General features: G+C 37.1%; 1 protein-coding gene across 6 annotated transcripts in view; it reads right to left on the reverse strand.

Moving 5' to 3' along the window:
• RB1CC1 (RB1 inducible coiled-coil 1) overlaps positions 1-23,619 on the reverse strand; it is a 55,468-nt gene that overhangs the window by 19,232 nt on the left and 12,617 nt on the right. For all 6 annotated transcript variants that reach the window (XR_014026056.1, XM_081324862.1, XM_081324861.1 and 3 more), the window contains exons 6-14: positions 22,971-23,173; positions 20,778-21,210; positions 15,503-15,673; positions 13,039-13,223; positions 11,529-11,715; positions 11,319-11,400; positions 7,601-7,662; positions 5,463-5,566; positions 2,243-2,369 (exon numbers count right to left, since the gene is read on the reverse strand). Coding sequence is in view for 5 of the 6 variants with exons in the window: in XM_081324862.1 (XP_081180988.1) it covers positions 2,243-2,369; positions 5,463-5,566; positions 7,601-7,662; positions 11,319-11,400; positions 11,529-11,715; positions 13,039-13,223; positions 15,503-15,673; positions 20,778-21,210; positions 22,971-23,173 (1,554 nt within the window). In the remaining variant the exon portion in view is untranslated. The remainder of the gene's footprint in view (positions 1-2,242; positions 2,370-5,462; positions 5,567-7,600; positions 7,663-11,318; positions 11,401-11,528; positions 11,716-13,038; positions 13,224-15,502; positions 15,674-20,777; positions 21,211-22,970; positions 23,174-23,619) is intronic.

A 23,619-nucleotide genomic window follows, 5' to 3' on the forward strand; every position in this document is an offset into this window, starting at 1 on the left:
TTAGCCTGAGTATATTCCCAATCCTGGGGTACTAAATGCATCGAGAGCCCTGTTTCCTGGCTCTATTATTAACTGGTCAAGTATCTTGGTTGCTGTATATATTTATCTATTGGATTTCCCCCCCAATTTTTTGTATTGTTTTAAAATGCATTTATTGTTTTAATTATAGTTTTTGAACTATAAGCTTCCCAATCATTGCTTGAGATGGGTGGCTATAGAAATTGAACAAATAAATAAATAAAACTAATTAATTACATCTATCCATATACCAGTTCTAATAAAATCCTAGGCTGCTGTGCTTTTCTAAATTTGTAGTTAAAAAATCCAGTTTGGAATAAAAACGAGAGGATGATCTAATACTTTCCAATTCACAATTACAGAAATGACCAGGAAAGACTCTTCTTCTTAAAAACAGAAACAGAAATACAAGAATCCCTGAAAGAGTTTAAGACTGCTGAGGCAAACTTTTCCAAGGAATCTCATTATCCTGAAAATCTTACATTTATATACATTAACGCAGGTACACATGAATCTACTAGTATACAAACACATCACTTTAAGTAATGTAATAAAATTGTTCTGGAAACTGTTCTTCTAACAAGAGCCTTGGTGGAGCAGTGGGCTAATGCCTCCTTAAGTAACACCAGCTGCCTGCAATTAGTGCAGGTTCGAGTCCCACCAGGCTCAAGGTTGACTCAGCCTTCCATCCTTCCGAGGTAGGTAAAATGAGGACCCAGATTGTTGGGGGCAATAAGCTGACTTTGTAAAAATGCCGCTTGGGGGGCCTTGAAAGCCCTAATAAGCAGGCAATACATAGAATGAAGGCTATTGCTAAGCACATTGATTTGTGCTTTTTAAATTGTAAGCCGCCCTGAGTCTTCGGAGAAGGGCAGGATATAAATGGGATTAAAAAAAAAAAGTTAAACTGGGATGTCAATATGACATCCAGATCTTACTAAATTCCAATGTACATCAAGTTTAGCATGCAAACAATAATGGGAAGTGCAGTCAACAACATCGGAAAGGCCGCAAGTGTATAATTTAAGTACCACACATTACAAAGGGAATTGTGTTGTATTAACTGTGGTTTGTTCCAACCCTTTATTTTTTCTTCTGTTGGAACAAATAGAACTCAAAACCCCATAAATAATTGTGGAAGAGCTTTTAGAGCAGCCACATAATCTCAAAAAAAGATGTAATCAATTTAAGGATTTCCCACGAGGTATTACTTGAATAATCTAGAGCATTCTGATCACTCATTTTCCTTCTGAATTCTGAATGGAAGAAATATTAATTATCAACACCATTTTTAAAAGGGCCTTTTGAAATTTGTATTTTCATTATACGGAGCAGTAGTGTGCAAGTGAGTGCTAGTCATATTATTTTCTTCCATTGGTTAATTCTATACCGCATTACATATTCCAATATAGAACTGTTCAGGAGAGACCAACATTCCCAAACAGACTTTATGCTCATTTCTACTGTGGTCATTAAACAAATTACTATTAAATGACTTTGGCTTCCCCACTTGATGTTCCTTGTCAGAAACTGGCTGGAAAGGCTGCAAATTGCAATCACATGACTGCAAGAAACTGCGACCAATAGTAAATGTGTGCCTGTTGTCGAGTCCTTAACTGTGACCATGTGACTGCAAGGGTGGTGCAATGTTCACAACTTTGAGGACAGGTCATAAATCACTTTTTCTGAGGCAGCTGTAACTTTGTACCACTGTTAAACCAATGGCTTTATATCAAGGACTATCTGCCTCTCCATGGCTCTATGGAATGAACACAGGACATCTATAGAGGGACATTCCCAAGCCATCAAGAGTGGTGCTGAGCTTACATGGACTCCTGAGCCTGATTTTCCACATCTTTTTTTTTCAGGACTTGCCAGTCAAGAATTCAGAAGCCAGTGGCTGTGACTTCTAATCCTGTCTAATCCCAGCATGAAAGTGGGCTGAGTGACTTCAGGCCAGTTGCTTTTTCTCAGCCCAACTCACCATACACAGTAGTTGTTTTGGAGGAAATAATAGGAGGAAGGAATATTAGGTAGATTTCCTGCTTTGAGTTATTTATAGAAACAATAAAGGGAGCGGGGATAACAAATAGGGGCTAGAGAGTATCCTTTGAACAATGCAATGGATTTAATTCAAACTTTAATGATTTTATTGTAGAATTAAATACCTCAAAGGTCTGATGTTTTGCTGTTTCACAAAATCACATATATCACTCACTTATACCTTTTGTTCATTCAGCAAATCCGTAATGGTCTGGGACATTTCATCCAAACTCTGTGCTGCTTTGACAAGGTTATGTAAAGCAAGTACATGCTGGTGGAGAGGTTCAAAATCACAAAGTATGGGTACCCTTAAAAATACAACAGAATTTAAATTGATTATACTTATCAAATAATAAATTATATTACAATCATATTGCAGAACAATTAATTGCAAGGCCTCTGCCTTGTTTATTACAATTGTTTATTACAAAGGACCTCCGCTCCTTCCGACGTGATCTAAAGACCTATTTGTTTGAACAAGCCGGCCTGGTCTGATGGGTTTGGGTTTTATTATTGTTTTTAATGTATTGTAATTTATTGTTGTATTGTATAGGGCACGGGTCGGCAACCCGCGGCTCCGGAGCCGCATGCGGCTCTTTGAGCCATCTCCTGCGGCTCCCAGCCGCCCGGTGCGCGCGCACCTCTTCGAACGGGCAGTGGTGCGCGCGCACCTCTCCAAATGGAGAGTGGCACCGCCCGTTTGGAGAGGTGCGCGCGCACCTCTCCGAATGGGCGCAGGTGCGCGCGCACCTCCCCAAACCTTTGGAGAGGTGCGCGCGGACCTCCGCGGAAACGGGCAGCGGCGCCGCTCATTGGGAAAGCTGCCGCGGCCCGTTTGCAGGCTGCCGAAAGCGGCAGCTCTGCAAACGGGCCGTGGCAGCTTTCCCAACAAGCGGCGCCGCTGCCCATTCCGAGAGGTGCGCGCGCACCTCTCCGAACGAGCGGAGGTGCGCGCGCACCTCCCCAAACCTTTGGAGAGGTGCGCGTGGACCTCCGCGCGAACGGGTAGCGGCGCCGCTCGTTGGGAAAGCTGCCGCGGCCCGTTTGCAGGCTGCCGAAAGCGGCAGCTCTGCAAACGGGCCGTGGCAGCTTTCCCAACAAGCGGCGCCGCTGCCCATTCCGAGAGGTGCGCGCGCACCTCTCCGAACGAGCGGAGGTGCGCGCGCACCTCCCCAAACCTTTGGAGAGGTGCGCGTGGACCTCCGCGCGAACGGGTAGCGGCGCCGCTCATTGGGAAAGCTGCCGCGGCCCGTTTGCAGGCTGCCGAAAGCGGCAGCTCTGCAAACGGGCCGTGGCAGCTTTCCCAACAAGCGGCACCGCTGCCCATTCGCGCGGAGGTACGCGCGCACCTCCGGTCGTTCGGAGAGGTGCGCGCGCACCTCTCGGAATGGGCAGGGGCGCCGCTCTTTGAGGAAGCTGCCACGGCCCGTCTGCAAAGCTGCCGAAAGCGGCAGCTTTGCAGACGGGCCGTCGCCGTCGGGCAACCGGGAACCGGTTCCATCTCATTTTTAAAAAAATGGCAGCCGCGTGCGTCTGCGCATGCGCAAAAAACTTTTTGCGCATGCGCGTGCATGGACACACGCACGCGGCTCCCTCTTTTTTTAATTTGTGATGGAACCGGTTCCCAGTGGCTCTTTTTCTTTTTTAGGTTGCCGACCCCTGGTATAGGGCATTATGTTTAATCTTTTCTTAATTTTTGTATCTTTGTATTTTAGTATTTATTGCCCTGTTCACCGCCCTGAATCCTTCGGGAGAAGGGTGGTATACAAATTAAATAATAATAATAATAATAATGATTATTATTTGATAGGGCTCGCAACCTGGGCGTCCTCCTGGACTCACGGCTCAATTTTGAAGACCACATAGGAGCCGTGACCAGGGGGGCTTTTGCACAGGTTTGCCTGGTGCGCCAGTTGCGTCCCTATCTGGACCGAGACGCCCTACGCACAGTTACTCATGCGCTTGTTACCTCCCGTCTGGACTACTGTAACGCTCTCTACATGGGGCTGCCCTTGAAGACCACTCGGAGGCTTCAACTGGTGCAGAATGCGGCCGCGCGAGTTGTAATGGGGGTCTCCCGATACTCCCATGTAACACCTCTACTCCGCGAGCTGCATTGGCTTCCGGTTGCCCTCCGGGTGAAATTCAAGGTGCTGGTTATTACCTATAAAGCCCTACATGGCCTGGGTCCGGGCTATTTGAGGGAACACCTGCTGCCGGCATCAAACGCCCTTCGCCCAGTGCGCTCCCACAGGGAGGGTCTGCTCAGGGTGCCGCCGGTGAGAGATTGCCGGCGGGTGACACCCAGGGATAGGGCCTTCTCAGTGGGAGCGCCTGCCCTCTGGAACCAGCTGCCGGTGGAGCTGAGGACTGCCCCCGACCTCCGATCATTCCGCCGGGGCCTGAACACCTGGCTCTTTGAGCTCTCGGGCCCAGGCTGAGGAGAAATTTTAATTGGGGTTTTAAGTATACAGGGTCAATTTAATATTTTTTAATTTGGTTTTTTAACTTTTGTATGGTGGATTTTTTAATTTCCTGTAAACCGCCCTGAGTCCTCAGGGAATAGGGCGGTATATAAATGTAACTAAATAAATAAAATAAATAAATAATAATAATAATAATAATAATAATAATAATAATAATAATAATAATAATAATAATAATAATAATAATAATAATAATTAATTTAAGGATATCATTTCTTATTTGACTCTACCATTCATTTTGATGCCACTGTTAAATCCTGAATTCCAAGCTTAGCTAAACCAGGCCATATAAGAGATTGTATGATAAAATAATGGAGAACTTCAGCAAACAAACTATCCTATTTCTCTATTTATACTTTGAAAACACCTTTTGGTAAGTTTAATCAGAAAAGAATCTGAACTTAGTCCAAAAGACGTGGTATTCTTTAAATGTTAATTTAAACATATTTCTTGTGTGTGTGTGTGTGTGTGTGTGTGTGTGTGTGTGTGTGTGTATTTAATTAAATTTACTGTGGCTGTGCACTTGAAAAGACTTTTGATGAAATATTTAACCTACATGCAAATGTTGTAGAATATAAATCTACGTAAATAACAGAACAAGAACACAGTAATGTTTCTCTCTTATATTTATTGTTCAGAATTTCTGACATGGATTTCTTTCTCTTTTGAAATTAGTCCCAATTCACAAATCTGATATTCAGACATTTTAATATGATTATAAATATGTTATATAAATAGTGTTTTAACATTTATAGAGAGTGCTGAAATCTGTATCTTTTTGGTTAGCAGCATATTCATGAACCAGAAAGGGAGGGGGAAAAACTTGTTTTTCCCTATTATTATCTGCAATTGTATTTCTTAATGGCTATCTACTGCAGTTGTTCTTTATTTCAGCTAATTAAAATAATACCTTACCTGAGTAATGGCTGTACTTCTGAAGGACAAAAGGATTGAAGAAACTGCAAATCAGATAATGAAATATCAGGAAGTTCACCATCAAATCTGCGAGGTTTTCGAGTCTATAAATAAAAAAGAAATATATACATGATTAAAATAGGCAAACATTGAAACACATAAAATCTGTAAACAGCTGCTCAATAGCTGCGTTTATAAGTTGTTCTAACGGAGAGTTTTAATTTGAAAGATCATTTTTTAAAGGTGGATTTTATCAGTAATTCTATTCTCATAGTCATGAATGGGTATCATTCCATCTGGAAACAATTCTCTCCTCAATACTCCAGTCTGTTCTCGAAAATTGAAGGAACTACCAGAGCTAATATGAGGCATTCATGAAGGTTTAAGAGAGAGAGAGTGATGTCCTATTGAGCAAACAAGTTTTTAGTATTATCTTTTTTGTGATAAAGCAGATTATAAATGCCATTCACAGATCCTATTAATGGAGAAGTATTATACAAAATATTTTGGAAAATGAATATTAATGCAGAGATTATAGAATTGGTTACATTTTACATTATATTAAATGTCATTCAAAACGTAGAAAGCACTGTCAGATATATGGCTATTAAACCTGTTGCTATTAAAAATGATGTGATTGATTATATAACTGATGAACAGTAACAGTTCTTTACTGCTAAATGTCTATGGAGATTCTCAGTCATCCAGGTCATAGTTATCCCAAAGATGCTTTTTCAGGAGGCAACTGGATTTTCTTGCTTTTTTTTGAAGATGTTTTGCTTCTCATCCAAGTAGCTTATTCAGCTCTGACTGGATGGTGGGGAATGGAAAGATTTATACTCCTGCAGACAGCTGTTCATTTGCATTCTTTTAGCGGGTTGTTAAAGCTGTAAGTCCACATTTTGGACAGAGAGGACCGCTAGCTTGAAAGAAGAGTCAAAGAGGCCATCTATGTCAAAACCGAAAAGCCCTCTCTCAACAGAGGGGGAGGGATCCAACATCATCTATCTCCAGTCTACAACACAGTCCTTTCAACAGTTCCAAGAAGGCTCCATAACCATCTGCAGTACTCAGGTGACCTTGAAGACACAGATAAATCTCCAGGCAGCTTTAACAACTCACTAAAAAAGTGCAAATGAACAGTTTTCTGCAGGAGTATAAATCTTTCCATTCCACCCCATCCAGTCAGAGCTGAAGAAGCTTCTTGGATGAGAAGCGAAATGTCTTCAAAGAAAAACAAGAAAGTCCAGTTGCCTCGTGGAAAAGCATCCTTGGAATTCTTTACTGCAATTCAAAATAGTCCACATAAAAGGAAAATAAATCTGACTTTACATTCTTTTAAGATTTAAATTACTGTAATTATACAGGGAATATATTTAAGTCACTGTAGATAGGTCAGTGAAAATAAGTAATACAGCTCTAAATTCTGCAAGAGTACCCAAGCAATGAATATGAATAGTAGCAGGTTGTTTACCTCTTGTAATAAATATATTATCTAAATATGTAGTACCATCTCACAGAAATGTATACTATAGAAAGCTACAAAGAGCCCCACAGAGTTCTAACATAAATGAGATTAATTCAGAAATTTGATCGGTCCTAACAGGGAGATCTAAAAGTGTCCCTGTTGACCATCTGCCAGCAAGGAAAAGGGAGAGAGGAACAATGCTTATTCCTATCCCATTTCTGTGGTGTTTGTTTAAGCTCAGTTATTTAAGTTATTAGTCTTGCCTCTCATCACGTGAAGGGTCATCAACATGTAAACGCTGATCACATATTTTAAAGTGATAATCAAGTTTTATATGTTCTCTATTCAGTTTTCACAGTACAAATTTCCTTACTTACTGCAGAAAATTAGTCAAAATTACCATAAATATGAATTAGCCATTCATAGTTATTTAAAGCCATATACAGTACAAATGAACGCTAACACCAATTCATATTTTAAAATATTTTACAGCAATCTATATTATTAATACAAGAAATGCAACAAGCAGATTATTATATAAAAAGCTTATATATTTCTTACTTACAAGTTTGCCAATACTATATGTACCTTCTTCCCAGAAAGCCATCTATTTAAAACTCTTAGAACAGAACTAAATTTCTTCATTTTAAAAAAAAGATAAAATACTCACACAAAAGGATGGTGGCCAGGCATCAAGGCCCCTGAACAAACGATTTCTTAAGAAAGATTTCCCTATTCAAAGAAATAAAGGTTGCTCTTTTTATTCATGTATAAGACAATCTGTTAATATGAAAGAACACTATATCAACTATTTCTAGGGAAAGTATTCACTTTGCTCAAATTTCAAGACCGAAGTTGAACAACTTTTCAAGAAAAAGTGTGAAGACCTCAAAAGGCAAAAATGGAAGCAGAAAGATCAAAATATTTTCAACATAAAAGTATACGACTATTTGTATAATAAAGCTGGCAGAAGAGTTATTTTATTAACAGTACAAAGGAAACTTCCTTCTTTTAAGTATGAAAGCATTATTTAAAGTATTAAACCTCTGGTGTACTTGTTTGTCAAACGTTTGTCAGAATGACAATGCAGGTGGGATTGCCACCTGCAGGTAAATGAAGTGGCTGGGCAGACACATCCATGCAGACAATTAGGAAAGCTATCTAGTCAGCAATCCCAAGACTTGTAGAGAACACGGCTGCTTTAATACTTTAAAGACAGGCATGTCAAACTGCTGGCCTGCGGTCTGGATGTGTCACTCTGAAACTGTGCCCACCCCATTGCCGGCAATGGGGAAAAAGTTGTGATACCTCACGTGACATCGCGAGTTTGACATGCGGGCTTTAAGAGATGTTTTCCTTATGCTTCAGCACATTGTGAAGTGCTCCCTTTTAATGCTTTACAAAGCTCTAATATTTCTTTATTGAACCGAGAGATCTCCTTCCTTTTTTCTTTTAAAAAAAATCATTTTGATTAGAGATATTTTGCCTGGGCCTAGAATTGAAACACATGTTTTAGGCAGAAGTAGGATGGGAAGAGAAGGGGAAAAGCTAGGCTAAGGGGAAATAGGTAAACGAAAGCATGGAGGAGATAAGAAATGGCAAGTAGGGCAGGTGGATATGCTACACTAGAATTCAAGGACAGTGGCATGCTAATGGTAGTGGGGAAAGGAAATCACCAGAAACACTGGGGTGATGAGCAGGCCACTGACCTTCCATTCAAACATAACAAATACAACCAGACTTCCTGCCCCTCTTCCTATTGCTATACAATACTTAAAGGGTAGTGATAGTTAAGGCTAGATAGAGGGGGGAAAGGCACTGGGAAAATCTGTGGGCAGTTCAGTACACAGGCCACGTGAAGGAGAGATGAGGCATTCCAGCCTTGCCCTAAATTGCCCTGTGTGACTCCTCTGGAATTTATCCTGGCCAAAACAACCAAAATGTTCCTGGTTTCAATTTGGGCAAATTTCTAAGTCACCATATGTTATTTCAGGATTGAAACAAAACAGATTTTCCATTTATCACACCCTTCTCATGAGTATTACATTCTTCTATTTCAAAATATAAAGGTATCTAAAAAAAGAAAAAAGTAAAGCATTTAACAACCATGCCTGCTTAGTTAAAAAGCTAATTTCTAGTCTTAACTCTAACCACAATTCTAGTTATTTACCTGATTTGCTACACAACACCATAATTTTCACTACGGCACTAAAACAATGTGCAGGAGAAATGAGACAAACTGTGCAAGCTAAGTCACAGAATTCCAAAATAAAGCAGCTTTTATTTCTCCCACCAGTTCTTTCTTATAGTTTAGGATCAGATCTAGGCCAGGCAATCCATCACCTTATCAACGTTTTGGAAAATGAAATAATAAGACCACAGAAGAAATGGGAGTTGCATTTTTAGTCAAGTTGGCTTTTCAAAGGGAGTAGCTGACATCTGCCATCATTATTATATTGCTCCTCTCTAAAAAGTTCTAAAATCTGGATCTGCCTGACATGAATATCCTCATAATATCAATGGTTTTTTTTAAACTCACTGACCAAATCTTCACCTTCATATTTCTGGCTTTCTAGATGTGTGCTCTCCCCCACCACCACAAAATGCTCTTCTTCCAGTTGCCTTCCGGGTGAGATTCAAGGTGCTGGTGATGACCTATAAAGCCCTATATGGCTTGGGTCCAGGATATTTGAGGGAACACCTGCTGCCGGCATCAAGCTCCCTTCGTCCAGTGCGCTCCCACAGGGAGGGTCTTCTCAGGGTACCGCCGGTCAAAGAATGCCGGCAGATAACACCCAGGGGGAGGGCCTTCTCTGTGGGGGTGCCTGCCCTCTGGAACCAGCTGCCTGTGGAGCTTAGGACTGCCCCCGACCTTCGATCATTCCGCCGAGACCTGAAGACCTGGCTCTTTGAGCTTTCCGGCTCAGGCTGAGTTTTAATTGGGTTTTAACTGGGGTTTTACATGTTGCAGGGACTTAGTTTAATCTTTTTTAAATTGGTCTTAATTTTTGTATTAATGTTTTAAAAATTATACCCTGTAAACCGCCCTGAGTCCTTCGGGAAAGGGCGGTATATAAATTCAATAAATTCAATTCAATTCCCCCCACTTTTAACTAGCCTATTTCTTTCTGAATAAGTCTATTCCTTCTATTCCAGTCATCAGTTTTCCCTCACAAGGTTTTACAATGTCTACTAAATCATACTTGCTCTTCTGCATTAAAACTTGTGGTTCTTTGTTTCCACATTCGGTGCACTTTTATGACACCTTAGAAACCATATAGGCCATATAATCTGGTCTATTCTTCTTGGTGTTTGTATTATCATTATTATTATCATTATTAAGGTGCTTCTATATCCTGTGTTATTAGTATTGTTCCATTCCCAGTGCCCAATGTTGCAATTTCTGAACTCTCCTTTTCTAATGGATTGGGGCCAGAACTGCAGAACAAATTCTACCCAGCACATCTCAGGTACAACTCATCATCCATCACCACAAAAATATACTGTGTGACTGAAGAATGTAATTCATTCTCACTAGCACCATTTCTATAGTCATGTCTTATTCACTTTCAGTATCCTCTGTCTTAATGGATCACACACCTTTAATAGGAGAAAAGTGAAGAGAATACTCTTCATGATCCCAGCTTCATTTTCTAGCACAGTCCTGAAATAAGAGGTAGACTAGAAGGAAAGTGCCCAGGACAATACAGCACAGGATAGTCAGATGATGAGGAGAAATGGCTATCCTTTATTTTTTTCTCTCTCACATGCAAACACTCCCACACCTTTTGTCAGTAATATGACTGAGGCCAGGCATATGAATAATTGTGACTTATACATACACATTTAGTTTGGGTGAGTCATGACATAACATTGATTCAATAAAACTTTTAGACTTCACATCAAACATAGAATAATCTTTACTCTTCAGGAACACTGCTGTTAAAAGGAAGAACTTCATTGATTCAGAATAACATTCAGCAGACTAGAAAACATACATATTCAAAAGATCTGCTACTTTCAAACATAAAAATGAAAGTGTATGTATGTTTGTCTCCAGGATCCATTGTCAACAGACCATCATCCAGGATTTAAATTCTAATTTTTTCCCCTGACCTGTTCCAAGTCAATGGAGTCTTGCTCAATCTTTTCCAGCCTTACATCTGTTCAAAGTTTACATAATGGTTCTGTCTGGCAGGATACTGCTAATTTCCACCTTGCCAGCTTCAAATCTTACAAAAATCATCATATGTTATAATTATGCTACATATAATTGGATATAATATAAAAATCAACACTAATTTATTCAAGATACACATTTCTTCTAATGTTATGATGTTGTTTGTGCCATTGTAGCTTGAGAGGAGAGAAATAATTACAATACTTACTAAATAATTTTCCAAAAGATTCCCTTTTGGCTTTTTCTGCATCATAAAGATGTTTACCATCTTTTACTAATGCACCAGCCCACTATGAAACAAAATAATAATAATAATTAAACACAAATGTACAAACACATTTTCTCTATAAGGCAAAAAGATATTAGACACAAATTTATAAAATATTTTAGGTCTAAATTATCTACTCAAGTTACTTACCTCTCTGTAGTGTTTCACAAACATTTTTCTTCTTACAACTTCAACAACTGCCAAACAGTACATCTGTGGGACATTACTGAGCTTTTCTACAATTTTCACTCTTTCTAGCAGCTCTGTTACAAGGCGAAGCAATGCTTGTAGTTTCTCTCCATCTTGGTCAGCGTGAAGCATGACGAAGCAGCACCACCTACAGAATAGGTGAGAATAAGTGAATTTGGACTGGTGATTAAAAGAAAAATTCTCTACTGAACAGCTATTTGTTAAATATGTACCTTACCTTTCCTCAGGGGCTCATGAAGACAGGTTTCATATTCCACAAATTATTTTTTTTCCAAAACAACAAATCTGTGAGGCAAATTGGATTAAGAAGTACTGACCAGCCTGTAGCCACTCAAAAGAACTGGCTCTTCTAATAATTGCCAACTAGGTATTTGCTTATTTATGATTTGAAAGCTTTATAAACCGCTCAGTCACAGAATATTTCAGATAGGTTACATCATTAAAATGCAATTAAAATCAAAGCAAATAAACTCACCTAAGAATGTAACTGCATTCCACAGATACCTATTAAAATCCATATCATTCAAATTTCTAATATGAATCTGGATTCACCAACCACAACAAAAACAAAAAAGGCAACTGTTCAAATAAACTATTACACAGATAGTCTTCAACTTATGATTGCAATTAGGACCAGTTTTCCAGTCATAAGTTGATATGATCGTAAGTCAAAGTGTTTATGTGACCAGACCCACCTTTGAAAACACTCATAAAGGTGAACTGGTTGCCAAGCACCCAAAAAGCAGTGAAAATGAGAGTGTGTCTGCAACAGACCAATGAAAGATTCTGACCTTCCAGTGTCTTTATTCATGTGGAGAGTCTCAGTAGAAAAAGGTTCTCTACAGTAACTTTTATCTGCTAAAGACTGAGGTCAACACGTCTGCCTCCTTTTCATATACTTTGTTTCTTCTGCTTATTCACTTTTTAATAGTACCTTCCCCTATATTATCATAACAAATGCAAATTTTCCCCCACATTAATTTGAAGCTGGAAAAAATTTGACTATACACATTCAGAGATTCATTTTACTAATGCTAGGGACCTATTGAAGACTTGATATTACAATAAAAGAAGTCAAATCCTATGCACTCAATTGCAAAGGAAGCTTGTAAACTTTGTGGATAGCAGCAAAATAAATTGCTGGTTCCTGAATATAATAACTCTATAGTTCTGAGCAAGAGAGAGAAAGAAAGAAAGAAAGAAAGAAAGAAAGAAAGAAAGAAAGAAAGAAAGAAAGAAAGGAAGGAAGGAAGGAAGGAAGGAAGGAAGGAAGGAAGGAAGGAAGGAGAAGAAAGAAAGAAAGAAAGAAAGAAAGAAAGAAAGAAAGAAAGAAAGAAAGAAAGAGAAAAAGATTTGAGATATAATTTCTAAACTGTAATTATAATAGTAGTACACATAGAATTAAAAAAATACATGGGGTAAAATACATTACTGCAATAGCTTCACTTACTTTAGTCGGACTTGTAAATTATTTGCAAGTTCTTGTTTGGCAGTAGTACATTTTTGTTTAATATCTAAAAGTTTCCTGTGATTAGTTAACATGATCATCAGTTGATTTGCATGGCTCAAGCACAAGTCAGGTAGTACAGAAGGATCTTTCAAGTTCTCTGCTCTCTTCTGGTTAGCCAAAAATCCCTTAATAAAATAAATTGATTTAAAAATAGAAACATTTTCTGTTCTGTGTCAAATAAATGTTATGTTAATTCATTCCCAATAACTTCAGAAGACATAAATTACTTTTTCGCAAATCAGAATCACCTATGGACAATTGTTTTCTATCTACCGGTATACTAATAGCTAAAATGGTTTCAGAAAACTACAGTAGCCTCCTTTAAGATCTTGCAAAATAATAAGAATACTCTAGATCAACGGCTCCAATCTTTTGGGTGCTAGGGACCTGTTCCACGGAGGGAGGGTTTTTTGGGATTGGGGGCATGAGTGCACACACTGCCTGGATCCCGCGCGTGCTGGATGGGTCTTTGTTCACTTGCACAGACCGTTTCCTCAAGGGCCACAAACTGATGCCAGCTTGTGACCTGGGGGTACGAGAATTCTGCTCTAAATAATTGTTTCATATCTTCATATAAAAATATTCTAAAGGATACCAAATGACTTTATCAATAAAAATGCATCAGGTAATTTAAGTTTAACAAGGTTGCATTATGTTAGAAACTAAATAAAAGAATCCTTATAATATATTGCCACCTACTGACCGTATTGAATGAATGTTATATACACATGTAATTATGCATTAAGAAACTACCTACTTTTATTTTATTTTTGTTTGAATTATATCCAACTCTCATTTAAATACAGAAATAATTGCAGTCATTAATTGTATATTGATTAGTTTTCTCACCATTCTGAATAACTTACTAAGTACCAACAGTCTTGTTTATTTTTACTTCAGTAATTTAGTCATAGGTTACTAATTCTGCTATTGTTTTTAAATATTTAGAGATTTTTATTGTTTCTTCATTAGTATTCTGTTATTTGCATTTATAGTGCTATTGTGAACTACTTTCTTAACTCATTGATTTTAGAAATATTTATGCATTTTTGTTGCAACTTTTTAACTCTTAAATAGTTTTGCACAACATGTGGGGAAGAAGTTTTGAAAAGGACAACTACAAAAAGTATTGTGTGATAAGATGGGCCCAGTAAAGCTATTCTTAAAAACAAATAAGTAAGGTAAACCTTTAAAACTTGGGATGTTTAGCTTTTGGGATCCCAGCCCCTATATCAGATTGGAATAAGACTGCAAATCAATCTAACCTAGGAAAAAAGAAGATTATATAACTGTAATATGTTAGGACTATGGAAGCATTTAAAATGGATGTTTCTTTGAAAGGTTCAGCATAATTAGTTTGAAGGCTTTTTCTGGTTATTCAAATTGTGTATATGTGCACAGACAACTCTCCAATAAAGTCACCAGACAACCACGTTAAATCTTCAAAGCAGACATGTTGAGCTTACGCTCACTGCCTTATTTAGAAAAATAATAAAGGTGGAGGAAAAATCTAAAATCTAAAATCTAAAAATCTAAAAGATACAAAACTTCAAGGATGGGAGCTGCCCTGTGCTAATGCATTATGCATAGCAAATTTTTAATTGTCTATTCAGCCATAATATTTATATTATTATTAATATTCCTATGGTGTTCTACTCCCCATGGCTCCAAGCAGCAATCATAAAAAAGCAGAGAATTAAAAACAAAATAATCATAATAGGGTAAATTCTAAAATCTTAATACATTCCAAATGCTCCATCTAGAATTAAGTTTTTAACTCTTTACATTAAGGAAGAGGTAGTTCCTACATATGAGGAAAAGTATTTCATAATTTCATAGAATTAATCTATTTCCAATTGTTGAATTGTGATTTCCTTATGTTTTATGGCTGATTCTTTGGATAATTCAATTCAGTAGCTTCTGCAAAGCATACCTCTAATTCAAAGAAACAACAGGAAATGTATCTGTGTACATCGGACACATCAGATATTAATTTCAGTACAAGTGGTCACTGACTTCAATCATGATTGCAATGCTAAATAACACAAAAAAGTGGTAATACATCAGAGGTACAGAACTTAAATCTGACGTGCATAGTTCTTGAAAACCTCTGTGATGCCTTTAAAGACTCTTAGAATAACTGGGAGTTGGGAAGCAAATAAATTTATACTAAAATCTCCATACCAATTCAGTACCTGAACTAAAGAATGAGGTAGTGAATTTCATACTGTTGTAGGAAGATATTCGTATCTCTGATAAAAAAAAGTTTAATTTCAAATTTATCTTCTGTTAAGATAAAGGACACAGTTTAATCTAAACAAATCTAATTTATTGAACATTTTTCAGAATTTACTATTATTATAAAAAAAGCTATCTTGCCAAATTCAAAACAACTACCACTTACCTGAGCAAGTTCTTTTTGTTCATTAACGAGCCTGCTGCAGCTAGCTATCATCTGGTCCAGCGCATAAAGCCTATCCTCCAGTCCCTTAATAGCCTTCATGTTCTGATTATCTAATTTGGCAATCGTCTGTCTACAGTCTGCCAAAAAAGGCTGAATAATTCTTGGATCAAGCTGAAAAACAAAAAGACAAATTTAATGCCTAATCAATCACTTCTTATGGAAAGAAAATTATGGGGAAATTAATATATGTGGGTGATCTATATTAGATTCACAGTCTAAGAACAGTGAAAACTTAGTAATTCAAGTCTTAACTAAGGACCTAAGAATTTTTAAGGTAACGTTTAAGAATATAGGCAGTTCCAAGCAGGGTGATCCTTTGTAAAATTAGAGTACTCAGGTCCAATAAATTCAGTCCTTTAGGTATTACTCTGAGGATTCTAATAATAAGATTGGTATAACAGATTTCTTTTCCCATAAATGTTCAACTTTGATCTGCAAGTCTTGGTATTTCATATTTTTTTCCCAATTGTTTTTACTCAATCCTAGCATCACCTGGAATAGCAATGTCAATGAACCAGACTTTCTTCTTTTCAATAACTATGTATCAGGCATGTTATGAACAAAGTGCTTGTCTGTTTGAAAGCATCTGGCAAAGTTTCTAATGAATTCTGGCAACTTGGTCATGATGCTGCTCGTAGTTAATTTGTGAAATTTTGCAGTAGCCACTGATCAGAATGGTCAATTGTTTCATCCTTTTGACTACAAAGGTGACATTGGCGGTTGTGACATGTTGAATTTTTGCCTTCATGAAATTAGTTGGCAAAGTTTGTTGTGAGTCGTAAAATAAGCCCTTCAGGGTTTTTTTTTTAAACACTCCTGATCTTAACTAATTCCATGTGAGTTTTTTAATTAGCTTTTTCTTTAATATCCTTCAAATATTGATCATGCATTGGCATTTTCTTCCAATTAACAGATCGGTTTTCAATTATTTCTTTTCTATATCTGGCCTTCCTCTTTACTGTTTTCAAGTTTTTCCTGATTGACTGCCCTTCATCAAAGGTTCTTGGCTTTTCTTAATGTAGTCATTCAGGCCATGTTTTCTTCCTCCAATTTGTTTAATCTGTAGAAGTCCTCTACCCATTTTAGCTTTTGGCAAATAAAGCCAATCAGTACCACTTTTGGGGTGCAAAGCATGGTACATTGTTATTAGTTTTCTTGTCTTCTGATCCAAATTATCAAATTCTATCTGGGTCCAGTCAACTATTCCTGCGGTATATCAGATATTAGGGACTGCTCAAGTACCAATCACTTTAATGATGCTTCCATCATTTAGCTTAGTTTTCAAAATTTTCAGAACTTGTTTGATTCTCTGTAGCACCTGAGGGCAGGATAAGGAGTAATAGGTGGAAGTAATGGGACGGAGATTAAATCTGAAAATATGGAGGAATTTCCTAACAGTGAGAATGAATGATCAATAGAACAGCATCCCTCTTGGAGTTATGGGTGCTCTATCTTTTGAGATTTACAAGATGACCACTTATCTGAGATGCTATAAGGACTCCTGCCTTGGGCAAAGGGTTGGACTAGAAGACCTCCAAGGCCCCATTCCAGTCTTATGATTCTATAATATATTTAGTAGAAGTATTTTGACTTCATTTTGTAATAAATTGGAAGCTTTCAAATCCCCAAAATATTTGTAGCCTTCTTCTGGTATCACTGCTGTTATCAAATCTTCATTGCTAAGCTGTATTCCATCATCTTCAACAATTTTCCTGCCATTATGGCTATAATTGCACACGTTGATGCCAATTTTCATTCTAATATCTTTATTACACTCCCCAACAATACTTTAACATCATCAAGCAACAATTCGGCCTATTCCAAGTTCTTGGGAAGGACTTGATAGGTAAATAAAAATGTCAAAACCAGGCTAAACATCTGGCTGATTGTGGGACCACTCATAATACATATCTGTATCCAAATACATGCACTGTAAGTAATATGATGTAATCTGAAACTTGTACATTTTAAGCTAGATTTTCTTAATAAGAAACATGTAACAGATAAAAATGACCTTCATGTAATCACATTTCTTAAGCAGAAGAGGTTTTCCTCCTCTCCTCTTCCACTGGAGCACCATAAAACATTAAACATTGAAAAATGGCTTCTACAAAAGATAGCCCACAGGGTAGCATATACAGAAACCTACTATAAAGGTTGCAGGAGGGCAGAACTCAATTAAATGAGATTTATATTATGAAATTGTCTTAAAAGCGCAACATTAGTAAACTATTTATATCTTGCTGTTTAGTTCCTTAAAATTATACAATCCTGGTTTCTTTTAAAACAAAGCCTCTAATAGTGTCTTACTCTGAATTTTTTTTCAAAGCAAATGTCTAAGTCATGCCCATTTATTAGCATGTTAGCATTCGATATGATTAGCCTATTTCCTCTAATAAAACAGACTGACATTTGAAGTTATCACTCATAGTACCATCCCTTAATCCATAAATTAATTCAATCCAGCAGCTATTTAAAATATTTAAAGGACAGCACAGATCAACTCAAAATCATTTGTATTTTTATACTAGTCCTTGATATCTTTATGCAATTCAATTTACTACATTTTTTAAAAATCCCATTTATATCCCGCCCTTCTCTGAAGACTCAGGGCGGCTTACAATCTAAGCACAAATCAACGTTTTTAGCAATAGCCTTCATTCTATGCCTGCTTATTAGGGCTTTCGCCCCCCCCCCAAGTGGCATTTTACAGTCAGCTTATTGCCCCCAACAATCTGGGTCCTCATTTTACCTACCCCGGAAGGATGGAAGGCTGAGTCAACCTTGAGCCTGGTGGGATGGGAACCTGCACTAATTGCAGGCAGCTGGTGTTACTTAAGGAGGCATTAGCCCACTGCTCCACCAAGGCTCTTATTTTATTTTATTTTTATTTTAATCCCATTTATATCCCGCCCTTCTCCGAAGACTCAGGGCGACTTACAATTTTAACAATTTAATAACAATTTTAGCATAATGAATTCATCTATCAAGAGATATTCTCGGGGCACTTACAGAGCAAAACAAATCTTAAGTATTCTACAGAATTTACAATAACTTAAGGTAGTCAGTTAAACTGTATACAGGGTAAACTGTACTCCCTGAAAATCATGTCCATTTGAAGGACAGGATGCATATTAAAAAAATATATGACTACATCTTTAAAAAATAAAGAGCAATTTCCTCAACAGTGAGAGCTGCAAGCCAACTGGATGACTTTGGGCCAGTCACACTCTAGGTATGTTCACCTTCTTTCCTCTCTCCATACTCATACATATATTCTTTTATTTCTTTTTTGCCCTTTATTTAAAAGATAGTTTGAGAGAAGTGAGGGGATCTTTAGAACATTCAGAAATACTGGTTGAAGTAAAGACAGTAGCTGATAAAAATCTGAAACTGTTTTGATCACATTCAACCAAGTTCAATTTCATACTGCCATAGGTAGGGGTGGGGGGAGGGGGGATTGTTAAAAATACGATTTTTTTAAGGTTTTGGAGAACTTATAGGTCATGAAATTAAAAAATAATTACTACTTTTTTATAATAGATATAAAATTCATTACAATTATACATTGGTTAGCATTTCTATATGACATACAAAGCGGTCTAGGGCAAAATCTGGAATAAACATTTGAAACACAGAAATACACGGGAAGACACAATTAATGTCAAATAATGAAACAGATATTACCAATATATATGTAGACATCAATGTCAGATGCCACACAATTGTAGAACATGTATTACTAAGATCAACTTGCATCTATGTGATAGAATATAAATTTCAGAAACAGATTAAACACAGCTGTCTAACACTCATTTGTTACAGTACCTTTATCGGCTATTATGCTGAATAGGGCTATGAGTTTTAAAACTAAAATGTTTGAACTTCACCAGTCTGAGAAAGATATATCCTATTGCTGTTCCCAAGGATTCAAAGATCAAACCTACAGATTTTGGATTTTCTTCATTTGAAGCCCATATTTTTTGCTGCTGCGTATTGATTCTATCAGTTGATAATGGATTGAAGCTTGGATGGGGAATGAGCTCAAGTCAATTGCTATATGAATAATCTAAATCTGGGGGAGTCAGTTTTGTTTTTCATATTACCGATAAGATATAGACCAGGAGTCTTCAAACATGGCCCTTTTATGACTTGTGGACTTCAACTCCCAAAATTTTTCAGCCAGCGTGCCTGGCTGACAAATTCTGGGAGTTGAAATCCACAAGTCATAAAAAGGGCACGTTTGAAGACCTGTTATAGACTACTATGCAATTAATCAGAGAGACCTAGACAGCTTTTTAGTTAAGTTATTCACTTGAAGTATTTTTTGCCAGCCTATCATGCTACATATGTTTGTATAAAAAGCAACATTCCCCTTTTTTAGCCAGCATGAAAATTCCAAATATCACCCTTTCAGCAGGCTACTAAGAAAAAAAAGTCTTTTAATATCAACATAGGAAATGAAGGAAGTCAACTGAGAGGAAAACCAACTCAAATGATTTCACGGAACAGTAGAGAGATCTGACAGCAACACTGATTAGTGTTCAGGGAACTTCTTCTCATCTAGCAACAGATAAGCAATATAATAAAGGTAGTCCTTGACTTATGACCACAGCTGAATTCAAAATTTTGTTTGCTAAGTGAGTTTTGCTCCATTTTATGATCTTTCTTGCCACAGTTAATAAGTGAATCATATATACATGCCAGTTGCCAAGTGTCTGAATTTTGATCACGTGACCACAGGGATGCTGAAATGGTTGTAAGTATGAAAAACAATCATAAGTCACTTTTTCCAGTGCCGTTGTAACTTCAAATGGTCACTAAACAAATGGTTGTAAGTCAAAGACTACCTATAAAAAAACTCCCATCCTTACCTTGAACATTTGACACCGCTTTAGTTGTTAAAGTAATGGTATGTATTAAAACTTTGTGAAAAAAATATGCAAGTATCATATCATATAAATATTTTAAAAACCTTATATACTCCAAAGTAATTCTATTGGGAGAAAATGCCATGGATAAAAAACATCTTCTTCTTCTTCCACAGTAAGAATCTATGCTGAATTGTAGTTACTATTTTCAAGCAAACATGAAAAGGCCACTTTAGATCTCACATCCTATGTTACTTACAAGAACAGTTATACAAGATAGAAAAGAATAATTCAAAGGATTATAAAACAGAACACAACGACGTTTTTAAAAACATTTAACTTACTCTGCTCATGGAATCAAAACATTTCCTGACCAAGGACTCAACATCATTAGGTCTATCTTGAACATTTATCCAGTCTAAAAGTGAAACATTAAAAGAAGGCAGATCATTTTCGTTCAGCTCCACTGAAAGATCTCTGTCTTGGACTGAATAGTGACTAGCTTCCCTGTTTTCATTCAATTTTTCAAAATCTGGATCATCTGGGGTTGGATGTTCCACCGACTTGCAAAATGAGGCTATCAATAATTGTTTGTTCATTTTAAGTGTATCAGGAGAAAGCGTAACTTCAGCCGACTTCTCATTTTCAGTGTCTTCGCCTTCGGTTCCTCCATGATCAGTGGAAGAATCCATTCGTTCCAAACACTCCCTGTAACTATTTCTAGTTAGGCACTCCAGCAATGGGATCTTGGCCATAATAGACACAGCAGCCCCTAAGCTTGGGAAAATAAATAAACAAATGCTGTTAAGTATAAACAAACAAAGATGTGATATCTTGCATGGATAATATGCTTTTCAGTCTTTTCACTACAATGTCACCTTAATTCTTCTAATTTTATCCAAAGGCTTTATCAGACAATCAAATATTAAATGTCTTAATTATCTCTTCACTACAACTAATTTTTTAATGTATACTTTAAAAGGATATCAAATAATGTGAAATGTTTATCCATATTTAAATTAGGAAATCATGTAGTTAAAAATTAATTTGCACTAACTTTATCAATGTTATGTATTTTATGTGTGTCTGCCATTGAGTCAGTGTTGACACGTCCCCACAATTTTCTTGGCAAGATTTTGGAAGAGCTTTGCTTTTGCCGAAGAGAAAATGACTGAGAGAAAATAACTGGCTCAAAATTATCCAGCTGGATTTGTGCCTGAGGCTGGACTAGAACTCATACAGGTAGCCCTCGACCTACAACCATTCGTTTAGTGATCATTCAGTTACAATGGCACTGAAAAAAGTGACTTATGACCATCTTTCACACTTATGACCATTGCAGCATTCCCCAGGGTCATGTGATCAAAATTCTGGTATTTAGCAACTGGTTCATATTTATGACAGTTGCAGTTCCCAGGGCCTGTAATACCCTTTTGCAACCTTCTGACAAGCAAAATCAACGGGGAAGCCATATTCACTTAACAACTGGGTTACTAATTTAACAACTGCAGTGATAGAAAGAGCCTTGGTGGAGCAGTGGGCTAATGCCTCCTTAAGTAACACTAGCTGCCTGCAATTAGTGCAGGTTCGCATCCCACCAGGCTCAAGGTTGACTCAGCCTTCCATCCTTCCGAGGTAGGTAAAATGAGGACCCAGATTGTTGGGGGCAATTAAGCTGACTTTGTAATAATGCCGCTTGGGGGTGTGTGTGAAAGCCCTAATAAGCAGGCATATACATAGAATGAAGGCTACTGCTAAGCTTGTAAGCCGCCCTGAGTCTTCAGAGAAGGGCAGGATATAAATGGAATTAAAATAAAAATAAAATAAAATACCCTTAACTGCTGTGGCAAGAAAAGTCGTAAAAGAGGGCAAAACTGATGCTGCAATCACTGCACCAAAATTGCTTTCAATGTTATGTATATAGCAACATTAATTATACAGTAATACTGTTTTCTTTCAAATTTTGAATGGAAAGTTTGAAAATAAATTATGTAATTATCTGGAAATTAGCTCTCAAAACATTCAAACACGTAGTCTATAATTATCCATCATTGTCCTCCTCCTCCTCATCTTAAATAATGAAGCCTAAAAACCTACTTAACTGTATGGGGCCTCTCCTTATGAAAAAAGGCTACCATAATTTGTATTATGCTTTAATAACATGCAACTGTTCACATGAATGCTTTCCAATTTAATTATCAGTACACAAATAATAAGTCAGCAAATGAAATCCACTGCAAACATTTGCTGACTTATGTTTTCAGTCATCTGTTTTTTGGATAATACACCAATGACTATGTTCCACTAAATTCAAAGGGATCTGGTCTTTAGCATAAGAACATATTGTCATGTTTCCAGAATTCCTAAGTAATATAATTACAATTACTTGCTGCTTTCCTCTCAATTGGTATTAAAGACCAAGCACTAGAACTAACGTATGAAACAAAGTCAAAACAAATGTACAAACTCATAAAACCTAAGTTTTCAGTAGTTTTATATCATTAGCTTCTTACTGAAGAGTCAAAAGGCAAACTTACTGTGTAAGTTTCAGTTTAATATCATCTATGGATTGCAGGTAACTTGAATATGCATTTTCAAATTTGAAAAGCAGTTTTTGATAAGAATATGTGCAATCTTCCAAATTTGCCATTATAGCAGCCCAGCCTTGGTGCTGAAGATGTTCATCATGAACGAGGCCTTCACAGAAGGAGCAAAGTTTTTTGGCTATTTCATACATTTCCTGTATAAACAAATACGTTAAATATTAATAGCCTATTTTTTATAGTTAAAACATATAAACATAACATGCATTTCTAAGGGAAGAAATACGAAACATAAAAATATAGCTCAAGAAAAATGTGTCTTGTATGACAAGAAATGCCCTTGAAAGCATTTGTGAATAACAACAACAACAATAATAGAGTTGGAGTTGGTGTTCTAGTCCAACACCCTGCTCAGGCAAGAAACCCTTGGCCTATACCATGGTTGTCCAGTCTCTTGTTAAAAACTTCCAGAACATTTAATTTTAATTTAATTTAATTTATTCCAGAATAATAATTTTAAACCTTCAGGAGAAGATAAACCACCTAAACTTTTTCAGTAAACCTTCTCAGAAGAAATGTCTATATGACAGGAGCAATATAGTTCTCATTTTTCTGTAGTATCCTTTGTCTTTTTTGTAGATAA

This window comes from Vipera berus (assembly GCF_964194415.1).
Source record: "Vipera berus genome assembly, chromosome: 3".
Lineage (NCBI taxonomy): Eukaryota > Metazoa > Chordata > Lepidosauria > Squamata > Viperidae > Vipera > Vipera berus.